The sequence below is a fragment of the Telmatherina bonti genome (assembly GCF_933228915.1).
Source record: "Telmatherina bonti genome assembly, chromosome: 14".
NCBI classification, from domain to species: domain Eukaryota; kingdom Metazoa; phylum Chordata; class Actinopteri; order Atheriniformes; family Telmatherinidae; genus Telmatherina; species Telmatherina bonti.
In genome coordinates, this window is record NC_136612.1 from 30,482,027 (window position 1) to 30,497,017 (window position 14,991).

At 37.4% G+C, this 14,991-nt stretch overlaps 2 protein-coding genes across 2 annotated transcripts; both read left to right on the forward strand.

Annotated features, from left to right (window-relative positions):
- The first annotated feature begins 1,176 nt into the window (after positions 1-1,176).
- Positions 1,177-6,682, forward strand: dcaf7 (ddb1 and cul4 associated factor 7). Its single transcript, XM_079252995.1, has 7 exons — positions 1,177-1,527; positions 1,808-1,966; positions 3,652-3,763; positions 3,907-4,025; positions 4,099-4,308; positions 4,419-4,536; positions 5,594-6,682. The coding sequence occupies exons 1-7, from the start codon at positions 1,390-1,392 to the stop codon at positions 5,764-5,766; spliced, it is 1,029 nt and encodes a 342-aa protein (XP_079109121.1). The 5' UTR covers positions 1,177-1,389; the 3' UTR covers positions 5,767-6,682.
- A 3,141-nt stretch (positions 6,683-9,823) lies between these two features.
- ccdc47 (coiled-coil domain containing 47) lies at positions 9,824-14,565 on the forward strand. The gene is made up of 13 exons (XM_079253309.1): positions 9,824-9,899; positions 10,754-11,046; positions 11,167-11,268; positions 11,791-11,965; positions 12,157-12,278; positions 12,359-12,424; positions 12,525-12,626; positions 12,737-12,847; positions 12,965-13,050; positions 13,350-13,408; positions 13,511-13,620; positions 13,717-13,884; positions 13,994-14,565. The coding sequence occupies exons 2-13, from the start codon at positions 10,762-10,764 to the stop codon at positions 14,072-14,074; spliced, it is 1,467 nt and encodes a 488-aa protein (XP_079109435.1). The 5' UTR covers positions 9,824-9,899; positions 10,754-10,761; the 3' UTR covers positions 14,075-14,565.
- The last annotated feature ends 426 nt before the right edge of the window (positions 14,566-14,991 follow it).

A 14,991-nucleotide genomic window follows, 5' to 3' on the forward strand; every position in this document is an offset into this window, starting at 1 on the left:
ATGCACGCCCAGACTGTGTTGCCAGGGGGGAGAAGACGAATCTATCTGCTTCTAGCACATCAAAGAGTGTTTGGTTTACTAATCTTCACAGTTCCTTCTATGGAAATATAACATTAACAGTGTATTATTTAGTATTTGAACCATCTGGAATTGTAAATGTAACTTGAGATCACAGAAAAGAATACATTTTAATGTGCATCACTGCTAAAACAGCCAGGAACAGTTCATTAGCATGAGAGTTTCTGCCCTCTTGTGGTTACAGTGTGTACATTTTGCTCTTCATCAAGTTGAAAAGCACAGCCATACTTTCTGAGCTCATTCTCTAGAATAAAACGCTCGTGCGTCCACCATGCACACATGATACATACGCACAGTCAGTGTGCACGAGCATGCTCGTCCTCCACGTGCTCATCTAACCAAAACTTAACTAAGCACCAAATGAAACATACTGATACATTTATTAAAGATAACGATGCAGATGATAACAAATGCAAACTTACTCCTTTAACTGAGCGTAATGAGAGTATTTTGCCCCGAAACACTCATTAAAATGTAATTTACAATTTGTTGTAGGAAATATTTTCACGACTGTAATGTAGGCTAATGTGTATTATTTAGACCAGTATTTTTCAACCACTATGCCGGGGCACACTCGAGAGATTATCAGGTGTGCCCTGAGAAATTAGCCAATTTCCCCTTATTGGTCTAAAAAACAGCTCTGTGTTCATTACCCTGACCCTAAACATACCCCAGTGAAAGATAATAAAATTCCTTCTTCTTGTGTTTATCTGATTTCTATTCAAGAGGCTTTGACAAGATGGACTTTGTATTATTAATGTGGACTTTAAAAAAAAAAAAAACAACAACAACAAAAAATAAAACATTTTGGTTTGTAGTGTGCCTTGTGATTTTCTTTTTTTTTTGTGAAAAAAGTGTGCATTGCCTCAAAAAAGGTTGAAAAGCACTGATTTAGATAAGGGAAAATACAGGTTTAACAGAAAAATATAGAGACGTTGAAAGAAAAAATAAATCCAAATTTAAGGTAAATTACATTAGCAGTTACTTTTGGACGTGAATTAAAAAATAAATAAAATAAATGTAAAAATATTTTCTTTTGGTGCATTTTATGTTGAAATAGCAACCGGAAGTTGCCTTCACGCTGCTTAGCTTGACCATCCTTAAGGTCGTAAAGAGCAGTGCTACTCTTTGTTAAGTAAGGAGGTTAAAAATCTTCATTTGAGTCAAGATTTGCTCCATTAATCACCTGGAGTCAGTGAATCCTCTGATATTTGTTGTGTGGCTTGCTAAAACTCGCTGGAAAGACTTCTCTTGTGGGACTTGTTAATTCGCTGTTAGCTCAGGCTAACGGGTTAGCTGCCCAGAAGGAGAATGTCGCTTCACGGCAAAAGAAAAGAAATATACAAATACGAGGCACCATGGACAGTCTATGCGATGAACTGGAGCGTCCGTCCGGACAAACGCTTCAGATTAGCATTGGGAAGCTTTGTGGAGGAATACAACAACAAGGTGCGCAGTTTTGTTTCTCATCGGCCAACATTAATACGACATTAGCAGACGCGTGCTAATGCTAACAGTCCTGTGTATCTCTGCTTTTCAGCAACAATAACTCACTTATTTTGTCTAATACGGGAGTTTTCAAAGCCTTTTCGTTAAATTAGTCTTCATGTTCGCTGTTGGGATTTTATTTCTGTAAATTTCATGGTGTGGTCTTTTATTAGCAGTGCTATTTTTGACCCCTGGTCCTCTGAAAAACAGTGGATTGATCAGATAATCTGCTCGTGTTCAGGTTCAGCTCGTGGGTTTGGAAGAGGAGAGCTCAGAGTTTGTCTGCAGGAACACTTTTGATCATCCTTACCCCACCACCAAGATCATGTGGATCCCAGACACCAAAGGGGTCTATCCGGACCTGTTGGCCACCAGTGGGGACTACCTGCGCATTTGGAGGGTAGGATGTTTACACATGAAGTCAAACTTAATGGGAAGATAGAAAAGGGAAGAAAAAAACCCACAAGTTTTTAATTTTCTAAAGCTTTCTTATTTTCCATTTATTATTAAGATCACTTGCTAGCAACACTAAAGTGTTCCTCTACATGTTTCTTTCATTCAATTTTCAATTTAGTTCAGCTTTATTTGTTTTGCGCCACTTCACAACAATGTTGTGTCACGGCACTTTACAGACACATCAGTTCACATACACAACAGCTTAGCGAATAGAAACTGACTGATTGCATCCGATCTTGACTTTTATCCAATCCCCCATCCTGAGCATGAGGCGACAGTGGGAAGGAAAAAAACTCCCTTTAAACAGGAAGAAACCCTCCAGCAGAACCCGGCTCGGGGAGGGCAGCCATCTGCCTCGTCTGGTTGGTGTGGAGAGGACAGGAAAGACAGATCAACATGTACAGCAGCTTTTATTCAGGAAGACCTGCAGAAGAAGGAGAAATATATTAATGATAGCATGTTTATACATGAAGGAAAAGGAGCAAGGTACTACTCAGTGCATCAGGTGACGTCCCCATGGATGCATAACTAATGGATGGCTCGACCCCAACTATAGGAGCATAACCTGGACAGTTCACCTCTCCTTTTGGAGGAGAGGTGAACTAATGGGGAACCACAGGTTCACTGAAAATTAAAACCGTTTTTATCTAATGAAATATTTTCAGACTGAGGTCTTTTTGTTTGCGATTTGTCTGTGACATTTCTATAGCTTGTGAGCTTATTTCTTATATATATATACTTTTCTTTATATGTATGTCTATATCTGTGTGTTATATATATTTAGATTTGTTGTGATGCATGCTCACTTTTTTCTGTTGCTTCCTATACTTTATTCCACACTAAAAGCTGCTGTAACAAGTGAATGTCTCCACTGTGAGATTAAAAGAAAGTCTAAGTCTAAAGTGTCCTGGCATGACATTGTTGTGAATGGCCGCTGTACAAATAAAGCTGAGTTTAACTGAATTTTCTTTAGGATGACAAAAGCCACTAAGAACAACCTGATGCTTCGAAGATTGAAATGAAATAAATAAGACATGGTTTGGTCTTTTTTTTTGTTTGGTTTTTTTTTTGTTTTGTTTTTTTTGGAGAATTTTCTAATAGAGTGCTCTTCCCCGCCATCATCCCATCATAGTGTGAGGGATTGACTTTTAGGAAGAGCACCATCCATCACTTTAGTTGAGGGTCTTACAGAGTCAATGCCAACGCATACTGAGGCTGTTACAGCACCATGTGGTGGAACAGCAGCTTTTCATAACGCTTAAATACTCATCCGTACCCATCATCAACAACAGTCTGTCGTTTGTTTTCCTCCGTTTGAGCTGGTTAGGATGATGGTGACAGAAATGAAATGGTCTATGTGTGTAAGGGAGAGCAGGTAATGCCATGGTCACTCAAGTTATTCCAGATTTTATTTAACTTGAGCCTGTGACTGCTTGTCAAGTAAAATAAAGACATTTCATGTTGGCTTATGTTTCTTAAATCCATTACCAATAACATAAGTTGTTGCTTTAACAGTAGCTGCTTTGTTACGTGGCACAGGATCAGTGTGTTTACTCCTTCATCTTGGCCAGCTGGCAGCTGTGAAATGGTCCCATTGGCTGGTTTAATTCTTCTGCTTTTGTCTCACAGGTCAGTGACACAGAAACGCGTCTTGAATGTTTGTTAAACAACAATAAGAACTCAGACTTTTGTGCTCCTCTCACCTCCTTTGACTGGAATGAAGTTGATCCCAATCTGCTGGGTAAGAAATCCAATAATGTCTTTTTTTTGTTTTTTGTTTTTTTTAAACTATTGTGACATTTGAATTGGTAATTCTTTTTTTTTTTTTTTTTTTTAATTGTTACTCTTTTTTTTTAAATGTTATTTATTTTTTGTGCCCTCCAGGCACATCCAGCATCGATACCACCTGTACTATCTGGGGGTTGGAAACTGGTCAGGTGTTGGGAAGAGTTAACCTGGTCTCTGGACATGTGAAAACTCAACTGATTGCTCACGACAAAGAGGTTTGTGTGTGTCTGAAGTTGTGTCCTCGTGTTGGTGTGCATGGACGAATCTTTAATCTGTGTGTGCGCGCAGGTGTACGACATCGCTTTCAGCCGTGCTGGAGGTGGCAGAGACATGTTTGCCTCTGTGGGAGCCGATGGATCAGTCCGCATGTTTGACCTCCGGCACTTGGAGCACAGCACTATCATATATGAAGACCCGCAACACCACCCGCTGCTACGCCTCTGCTGGAACAAACAGGACCCCAACTACCTGGCCACGATGGCCATGGATGGCATGGAGGTCAGTGTTGCTTCAGAGTCGAGTGAACATTTGTTGATAGCATCGTTTATTGGGCAGATTTGAACTTTTGTTACTCCACTCCTTCATGAATCACTGCTTGTGTGTTGTAGGTGGTCATTCTGGATGTCCGTGTGCCGTGCACCCCTGTGGCTCGGCTGAACAACCACCGTGCATGTGTCAATGGGATCGCCTGGGCCCCTCACTCCTCATGTCACATCTGCACTGCAGGTAAGTGGGACTTTAAGCTGACGGCAAAGCTGCATTATGACAATCATGCAGGAGTGTGTACCTTTAGAGAGTGCCTTTTAAGACTATTTATTTTGATAAAAAATCAGTAAGCTCTCCCTGGGTTTCCACAGCTAACAGCAGGGTTCATCCTCCCGCCCATCTCCCAGGAAGACACACACGTGCATGCAAAGACTTGAGACACCTTGCATGTTGCAGAGTTAATTTAAAGCACAACAATCAATATACTTTCTGCACCTCATACAGAGACACACAGCAGAGTAGGAGAAGTGACCACGTTGACGGAACTGACGTGAAATTTCCTCCCTGGTTTGATGTATGAAACAGGTTTATTTAGTGAAACAGGTTTTCACTGAGCCTGCAGACGTGACATCAACTTTCAGAATCAAAATCTGCAAGACATGAAACTTTAAAGGCGTTAGAGGTGTTCAGCAGAGGCGTCAAATAAAAAGACATCAAGAGGAATAAAATCATATTAGTGTGGAATTAAAAAGGTTTTCCTTAAACATAAGTTGGAACCAGAATGGTTGAACAAGTGGAACAGTCCACAAAGTGCCACAGAGAGACCACTGACATGAAGGGAATCATTTTCACATTGATGATGAGAGGTGGAAAGAGGTCATGTTTTTGAAAATATTCTGCCTTGATACGCTGGAAAAGCTCAGCAGAAGACACATTTACATGCAAAAGTTTTAAGTTTGTTTTTTTTTCCAATAAGGTTAAAATATTTCTTAAAAAAGTGAAAAGTTAAAAAAAAAAAACAAAAATAAAAACTTGTTTGAAATCAGCTTTGGTTTGAAAAAAAAATCAGATTTAGTTATTTTGACCACGTGATCTGGCCAGATGTGACTCACATCTGTAACTGACTTGAACAGGTGGTTTGACGTCATTTGATTTTCTCTGACTGCAATCAGAGCTCCAGCAGTGGAAAGATGAGCTTTATTCAGCTGAGCGAGTTCGTGTTTATTCAGGCGTTGAATCAGGATGAACAGTTCGCTGTTGTGCTCTCCTCCATCTGCCCTCTGTCTTCTTCCTTCAGCCGATGACCACCAGGCTCTGATCTGGGACATCCAGCAGATGCCGCGAGCCATTGAGGATCCCATCTTGGCCTACACTGCGGAGGGGGAGATCAACAACGTGCAGTGGGCCTCCACGCAGCCGGACTGGATTGCTATCTGCTACAACAACTGCCTGGAGATCCTGCGTGTCTAAAGCCGCGGAGAAAGAAACCCCGTTTCACATTTGGACTTGAGTGGTCCTCCATCCCTCTGCTTTCAAGACAAGGATGAGGCCACAGATGAACTTTCTGAACGTGTCTGGAGTATCACCCTCGTACTCCAAAATAACCTGGTTTACATTTATTCTCCATGTCTTCATCCACTGCTCTTCTATTAAACATTTTCAAGCTCTTATTTATTTTTGCTCAACCAGTAGTTTTCAGCGACGAAAAGAAGCAAGCTTTGAACTCTGAGCTGTTGTTCATAAAAGTCCACTCTTTTATACTTCTCGGTGTGGTTTCAGCCAGCGGTGAGATTATCACGAAGGGTTTTGGTGTTGTGCATTTCATTAGTTCATGTGGAGGTTGGTACAATCTGCTGTAGGCGGCAGGCAAGGACCTCTCTAATATGTAGGATTATGTTGTAGCCTTCTTGTGGATGCATAACACATTACTGGTCAGACAAGGATCAATATTTAGTCTTGTTTACCTCTGTGGCAGCTGAAGATGTTAATCAGCTCATCTGTGGATGATTCTACCTGAGCTCCAGACTTTAAAAAATGGTAACATAAATTTAGAGGGACTCGCGGCTCTGCGGTGGTGTCTGTTACCTTTTAGTTGGACTGGTGCTGTGAGACAGCGATGTACAGCAACACTGGGAACCTTCCACATCAATGTTTGCTCCCCACTTACTCGCTTCATCTTCTTTTTTTTTACTAGAAGATTGTGCTTTGAAAGCTGCGTTTTTTTTGTTTTTTGCGTGAGGTGTGAAATGGGTGGAAAACCTTTAAAGCATCTTTGTCTTCTTTTTTTGTATTCAATAATCAAAAGGTTCTTGTCCTTGTAGCATGCCCTTACAAGGCAAAATGTACATATAAATAAATCAACTCCAGATGTTGGTAAGCCAAGTGTTCATGTTGTAGCTTTTTTCATAAAGTTTATTATTGAATTTGCTCTAATAAATTGTATTTGTCCATGTCTTAGAACTTAACGTCCTGTTGTTGCTTTATTTTAGTGGTTTATTTGTATTTGATTCAAAGATGGTGTCAATTTTCACTTGAAGGTTTTATTGTCTCAAGTAGGCTTAGGAGGTGCATATAAATATATAAAAAATGTATATTTATATATATATATATATATATATATATATATATATATATATATAATTTATGATAAATCCAGCATAGATGGGATATGCAGATTTGATTGCTCCTTGCTCCTCACTATATGAATGAGAAATATTTTATTAATCCCCAAAGGGAAATTTTATCTATCCATATATATATGTATATATATATATATATATATGTATATATATATATATATATATATATATATATATATATATATATATATATATATATATATGGCTACAAATCTGAACTTAAAGGTATCATTGTTGAAGAAGTGACAAAGTTACAAGTCCTGTAAAAATTTATGGTCTGAAAATGTCCATGCAGTTGTTTTATTTAAAAAAAAAACTAGATATGACAAAACGACCTTCTTACTTATCCAACATTTTTACATTTTAGCGTGATGAAACTATCAGTATATAACCAATTGTGAGCAATAATCTGGGTGAGAAGTTGTTATAGTCACAAAGTTCATGTGATGATGTGGATTTCCTTGATTTAGTGCAGTTGCCATTTTATCCTGGATCCAGTCTGAATACTGTGATTTCATTTGGAGCACAAGTGGAGAGAACATTTTTGGTCTTTCAACTAATGTTTGTTTATTTTTAATTCCCTAATACTGAAAAAACAATTATATTGTGTCTAACTTTATATTTATCAATGAATTAAATTTAAACAATTTGTCCAAAGGGCAGATTTTTTGTAGAATTATATTCTTGATTATTTTTAATAGTAGGAGTGCTCATTAAGCTTATAACTGACATTTGTACTCAATGTTTTCGGATACGTGAAGTTGAAATTTGGAGAGAAAGATTTTTATTGATCTTTTAAATCATTTTTATACAGTTAACGAGGCAGCAAGCAGAACAATGGTGAGTCGAAGTTGTGCTAAATTGTGCCCCTTGTGGTCGGAGATGGTAACCGCAGAATCAATTTAATCAAGCTACATCACCCTAACCCCCCAGTAAAGTTGTAGTTCCGGTTTATTTCAAAATAACGGTTTGTTTAACAAAAAAATATATAAAAATACAAAAGGTTGCAGTAATGTATCATGACCACAAGAGTGCGCTGTTTAACACTATAAAAATTACATTAGCTTGAATTTGTAAACGTTAAAAACTTTGTTATAAAAAAATATTTTGAAAAAAATGCTGTATATTAATTATAGTAATTATTGCGTTCGTTGCTTTTTATATTAGGACATATTTCCATTTATTTGTTCATTTTAGTAAAGTCTTTTTTTATTTTACTTTTTGGAAAATAATTTAGAATTTAATCTTTTTGCTGTCAGCATTGTTAGTTAAACCGTTGAATTTGCTTGCACATTGTCGCTATAAAATGGCAAAAATCCCCATACATTTACTTTAAAAAAAAAAAAAAAAAAACAACAACAAAAACATGTATCAGTGTTTGTATGTTCACGAATTTATATTTCTACATTTTGTATTTTGTTACCTTCATTTACCGTTTTGTGCTAGATTGAATTGCAGTAGATACGACGAGCAACCTTCACCAAATATGTGGGAAACTATGTTAAAACTAAAATGTGTGTGTACTTAAATTGAGACGTGTTTGTGCCCTCTATTGGTAAATAACAAGCTCGGTTTCATCAAGCTTCTCTCTTTATATACAGTCTATGAGTTGGACACAACAGCAAACCTTCAGTTTATTTCTTTCAAAATTAAACTTTACAATAGAAAAGTTGTATTTATAAATTTTGACCACTGGGTATATACAACCAACCACTCAGTCTGAGCAAATGCAAAACTTGCAAATATCTTTATCGTGAAATCCATTATTTTCTTATCCACTTAGTCCAAGCAAGGGTCTTTGTAAAAAAAAAAAAAAAAAAAAAAGAAGAAAAAAGAAAGAAAGGAAGAAAAGAATAATTAAAAGAGAAAACTGACATTTTGCCCATGAAAGTAAAAAAAAAAATAAATAAATAAAAAAAATAAAAATAAAACCTTATATTATGTGCTGCTCACTGTTGCTTTTCATGACTATAAACTGCATGTTTGTGTTGTTCAGTAGATTTTTAGTAAAAATGTAAACAATATTTTGTGTCTGGCTTAAGAAGCCGTAGAAATTTCAGGTTTTGACAAGCTGACAGGTAAATCTCACGTTTCTCCTGCCATTATATTGTGGGGATGCACCTATAATTAGATGTAAGTTACACATGAAATTAGAATAAATAAACAGATAAATTTTTATAAAGTAGGAGAAACATTTAATCTATTCTTACATTGGCCATATTGTATTAAAACACAGCTATTCATTTAGTATAATAATTTTTCTGACCTGCAGTTAGAATTTACAAAAAAATGAAAGAAAAAACTTTGTTTTTGTTATTATTTGTTAAATGTACTTGTTAAAGTAGGCTTTTATTTACTATTGAAAACCCATATTATTGAAAAACTTCACTAGACAAATTATACAGTTTGAATTATTTATACTTACATTGGCAAAAGACGATTTAACACAACATGTTTTTGAAGAACAGTAAATTCAAATTGTGTAAAGGCTGCAGTAAAAAGCATAGCTGCAGCCACAACCTGCTACCTCTGGTACTTTTCTCACCACCAAGAGGGATGTATCATTAACAGAAAGCACACGTAACTCACGTAGAAAACGTGGATACTACTCTGCTGTCGCTAACTTGTTAAAAACGCCCCTCACGCTGCTATCATTAACTTTTCCGTTTCAGTTGCTACAACCAAACAGAGGGGAATGTTATATTTAAAAAAAGAGAAAAAATAAATAAATATATATATATATATATATATATATATATATATATATATATATATAACAAAAAAAAGAAAGAAAGAAAAGGCCACTAAGAACGGAACTATTTCTACAGTTCATTGTATCCTGATCTGTTTTATTTTGAAACGCTCTCTAATGTATAAGTTAGCTTCCGGTTTCCGGCACACCACCACCACCACCACCTCAAGGACAGTTCCGATTTATTTATTTTTATTATCAAGCATTTTTAGGTAGGTTTTACATTCACTCGCACGTTCTCGCACTATTTATATTCGCGGGGTAATTAAAGTGAAAATAATGTGGTTTCTTTTCAGATTTCACTCACTTTAGCAGTGCTAAAACGTGCTACGCTAGTTAGCCAGCAGCATGCTAACATAGATTAAGTGAGCTAATAGCTGGGTGGGGTTTATTAATCCTCCATGTGTCAGTAACACACTACAGGAGTATTTTTCTCCCTTACAAAACACACAGAGTTTCATATGATCTGTTATTTTAGCTTGTTAAGAAGATTCAGACACGCTTAAACGGGATATTAAGGCTGGTGAACAAACACTGAACCTGCTGTAAGTTTTTTCTGATCGTGTCTTCGTGATGCGACAATAGTTTTAGTTTTATGTCATTATTTCTTCATTTTTACTGCGTTTTAGTTGCAGAGACAAATATTCTCAGCGGCCAGTTTCTTTCCTATGTTGTTTTGTGGGAGTTTCTGTCCCTGGAGATTTTTTTCCACTTTGGGATTTGTTAAATTAACATGTCCTTGTTAAACAGGGAGGTGTTAACCTGGTAAATTAACTTACAACAGGTTAACTTGTCGACAGTGGCTCTGACAGAACAGCTGCAGAAATTATGTTTTCAGTGAATGAGACTCAAATCACACAAACTTTATAGGATGTCGTTGTTCTGCTTACTTTCAGATCACTTTAGCTCTGTGTGAAAACACATATAACACTAGCTTCTTATTGCAACTTGTACTTGACACTATCAGAGAGGAAGACCGTATAGCTCTCCTACAGCTGATGTGTCATGTTTCTGTAATTCTTCTTGTCCTCTCCTGCTTTCTTATTTAATCTTCATTTTTGTTCAGGTCCCAGGATGCGAAGCCTCCTGCTCATTCCCATGCTCCTGCTCCTTCTGGCTCTTCCAGTCTCCAGAGGACGTTACAATGACGACTTTGACGATGGGGAGGACATCGTAGACTTTGACGACAATGACTTTGCTGAGTTTGAAGACATGAATGATGATTTAACAGCTGAGGCAGAAACGGCACCGCCACCACGTGCCTCACCGTCTTCGCAACCTGAAGAGGATGAAGATGAAGATGAAGCCACTGTGGAACTGGAAGATGGCCAGGATGGCTTCGAGGACTCTGAGACACAAGTACATTACCTGTTCTTTTTATTCTCATTAATATTTACATCTTTATATTTGAACATGGTTTACATAATAGAAGTAATTTGATCTATTGTACTCTGAAACAATTCAATGTTCATTTTCAAGGATCAAGACTTGTACAGTAAATATGACCAGGAGGAGTTTGAGGGGATTGGTGATATGGAAAAGACAGGCCCCTCCATGAAGGACCCTCTTATAATCCACACGGTAAGCCAGGCTTATTTTTAAAATCTTTTCACTCCGTATCCTGCTGACTCTAGTACAAGTTCACACAGTTTCTGGTACCTATATGATCCCTTTTGTTTAAGATATTCTGATATAAATCTTACATTATGATCTGACTGAGCTACTGTCATGAAATTACTGTTGGATTTAGCTGCCTGAAGGGTCTCAGTCAGATAACATACCTTAACTGTGTCTTCATTAAACTGCAGTCAATGGTGCTGATCTCCTGTCGCCTACTTAAGCCTTGCTGACAGGATGAAGGTTTTATTCAGGAAATGCCCAGAATGATACTTTGAATCCTATTATTGTAGATATACTAGTGTTTGTATATGTCAGGTAACCCTCAACTCATCGTAGTGCAGAGATTTTAACTCAGTGTTTTTCATGATTCATGACAGAGCATTGACAAGTTAATAACAGTTCTGGACAGGGTAACTCTCAGGAAGCTGAGTTTGAGTTCCAGCTGTCGTATAATAAAGATAGTTGCTTGACAAATCTCCACAGGTTCCTGCACATCTTCAGAACAGCTGGGAAAGCTACTACATGGAGATCCTGATGGTGACTGGCCTGTTGGCCTACATTATGAACTATATTATAGGCAAGAACAAAAATGGTCGCCTTGCTCAGGCCTGGTTTAACTCTCACAGAGAGCTTCTGGAGAGCAATTTTGCACTTGTGGGTGAGTATTTCCTTTTCAATATACTGTCTGTTCTGGAGCTGAATTCATCCAATGTGCATATTTTCTGTTTAAAGTGCCTTAGTTTACATTTTGTTGATAGACCAGGAAGTATGCAGTTATTTTCTCTGCATACTGGATCAATCAGCTTAAGGTATATGGTGTGTTTAAATGTAAACTAATTGTATGTCTAGGTGATGATGGCACCAGCAAAGAAGCGGTAAGCACTGGGAAGCTGAATCAGGAAAATGAACACATCTACAACCTGTGGTGCTCTGGGCGTGTGTGCTGTGAAGGCATGCTGATTCAGCTCAAGGTATTCACAATGCATGATAATATTATTCATTGTTGTAAATTAATTTAACTATTTTAACCTGTTTGTTTTGGTTTCTGCAGTTTCTGAAGAGGCAAGACCTGCTCAATGTTCTGGCCAGGATGATGAGGCCTGCCTGTGACCAAGTGGTGCGAATAAGTGTTGTTGGCATTTTGTATGATTTATATGAAACAATTAATTAATGTATCAGACAAGTTGTCTAATCAGAAGTGTCTTGTTTGCTTGTAGCAAATCAAAGTGACTCTTAATGATGAAGACATGGATACTTTTGTGTTTGCTCTGGGCAGCAAGAAAGCCATGGCTCGGATGCAGAAGGAGATGCAGGACTTGGTGAATAACTTTGTATAATTATAACTTATTGATTGTTTTTCTCTGTAAGTGTGAGAAAGTATTGCTTACAAGGACCTTGCTGTGTTTGTTTGTCTCCTTAATCTTCACAGAGTGAGTTCTGCGGAGATAAGCCAAAGTCTGGGGCCAAGTATGGACTCCCAGACTCCCTGGCAATTCTTAGTGAAATGGGTGAAGTCACAGATGGTGTGATGGACAATAAGGTAAAGGGTGTTGTCATTCTCCTACCACATTCAGCATTTATTTAGAAATAAACTTCACAGGAGACTAACTTTTTCTCTATCCTTGTTTTTTATTTTATCTATTTGTTGTATGATTAGATGGTTCATTATATTACCAACCATGCTGACAAGATTGAAACCATCCATTTCTCGGACCAATTTTCTGGTCCAAAAGTTATGCAAGAGTAAGTTCTAATTGAATAACTATGTATTATACTGTTTTTGTTTTTCTTTCTTTCTTTTGTGATGCAAATTATTCCTGCATTAGTCATTCCTTCCAGAAAGCCTCAGATCAGCTGAAACGCTGTTTATTTAAATCCAGGTTGAAGACCTTCCTGTTCTCAGCTGCATTTCACTACTTTTTATTTGAAGTTATTTCCTTCCTTACTTGTTTTAATTTTAGATTATGCTTCTTATTATCGTCTCTGTTAATCTCACTGTACTGCTGTACAAATAAACTTGACTTGGCATTATTTTTTTTCAGGGAAGGCCAGCCGCTAAAGCTGCCTGAGACCAAGAAGACTCTGCTGTTTACATTTAATGGTGAGCTGCAGTTTTTCTCATATCATCCTGTAAGGTTTGACTCTGCTGAATAATTTTACTGAGCTCCTCCTTGATTTTGCACTTGAAATGTTTTGTTTAAAGTGCCTGGTATGGGCAACACATCTCCCAAAGACATGGATTCTCTGCATCCTCTCATGAATATGGTGATCTATAGCATCGATAAGGTCAAGAGGCTCCGTCTCAACAGAGAGGTAAATATCATGCCTGGTGTTAACGCACAGTTAGTTACAGAGTTTTTAATTTAAAATTTTTTTTTTTTTTTTTAATGATTTTATGTATATATTAAGGGCAAACAGAAAGCTGACAGAAACCGGGCCCGTGTGGAGGAGAACTTTCTAAAGCAGACTCACGCTCAGCGTCAGGAAGCTGCCCAAACACGACGGGAAGAGAAGAAGAGAGCCGAGAAGGAGAGGATCATGAATGAGGAGGATCCTGAGAGACAACGTCGTCTGGAGGTCTTTTTTTTTTTTTTTTTTTTTAAATGACCTACTTAAATATCCCATAAGTTTTCTTCCTTGATTACCTTTATATTTTCATAACATTCATTCTGCCTTTTGTTTCCAGGAGGCGGCACAGCGGCGTGAGCAGAAAAAGATTGAGAAAAAGCAGATGAAGATGAAGCAGATCAAAGTGAAAGCCATGTGAAAGATGACCAGGAGGAAAGCACACATGCAATCAGTGCTCACAAAAGCCCACAGCTCTCGTTCAGTCGTCAAACAGCTCCAACTAGACATCCTGTGTGTCTGGATGTGCCAGGCTTAGTTGTTCGTATCACTGCCTGCTTCATTTGATGCAGCTAAATCTTTGATTGCAAGTGAGCCACCAATGTCAGTGAGAAGATCTTTCCACCATCTAATCTGTCGCCACTATTCACGCCAAGATTTCTCATCAAATTTAATCAAAAGTCTGCAAAATGCATGTGATTTACTGGAGAGGAACACACTATATGGTGGCACTTTGCCACATTTTGAAAGGACTTGAGCATTGCTGTTGTTTCATTTAAACTGTATTGACATTAATATAATCTCTAAATGAAACTGTCAATGAAATTTTTAATTTATAGGTGCTTTGATATTTGTTTCTGGCACCTTGTTTCTAATTATAATGTGAGTAAACAATAAAATGCACTAAAGTCTGTTGAAAAATTGTCTCCATTCCTCTTTTTTTTTTTTTTTTTTTTAAAGTGATATATTTTAAGTTGGTACAGGAAAGTTGTCAGGAAATGCTACTAATGTTATTTGTATGACATTAAAAGTGATCCTGACCTCTTGATGCTGGAGTGTGAAACGGTGAGGGTTTATCACGGGCAGCAGAAAGTAGGAGGCGTAATGCTAAATTTAACTTGTGGATCCAGTCAGCAGTCTCGAGACTAAGATTTAGTTACATGAATGTGGGCCCTTCTAATTATGCTGAAATACAATCATCCTTTTCTGCTGTAATTACTTTGACAGCGCAAATTTAATATTACTACAAAGCAGACTAATTTGTGAGGAAGCTTAAGCCCTGCCTTCATGTTCACAGCAGGATGTTTAATATCTTGTACTTCTGTATTCTGTCTACAA

Coding starts and splice junctions, on each gene's coding strand:
- dcaf7 (XM_079252995.1), top strand. CDS start 1,390: ATGTCGCTTCACGGCAAAAGAAAAGAAATATACAAATACGAGGCACCA. Junction 1,967..3,651: donor ACTACCTGCGCATTTGGAGG/GTAGGATGTTTA, acceptor TTTGTCTCACAG/GTCAGTGACACAGAAACGCG. Junction 4,537..5,593: donor ATGTCACATCTGCACTGCAG/GTAAGTGGGACT, acceptor TTCTTCCTTCAG/CCGATGACCACCAGGCTCTG.
- ccdc47 (XM_079253309.1), top strand. CDS start 10,762: ATGCGAAGCCTCCTGCTCATTCCCATGCTCCTGCTCCTTCTGGCTCTT. Junction 11,047..11,166: donor TCGAGGACTCTGAGACACAA/GTACATTACCTG, acceptor TTCATTTTCAAG/GATCAAGACTTGTACAGTAA. Junction 13,885..13,993: donor AGAGACAACGTCGTCTGGAG/GTCTTTTTTTTT, acceptor TTTTGTTTCCAG/GAGGCGGCACAGCGGCGTGA.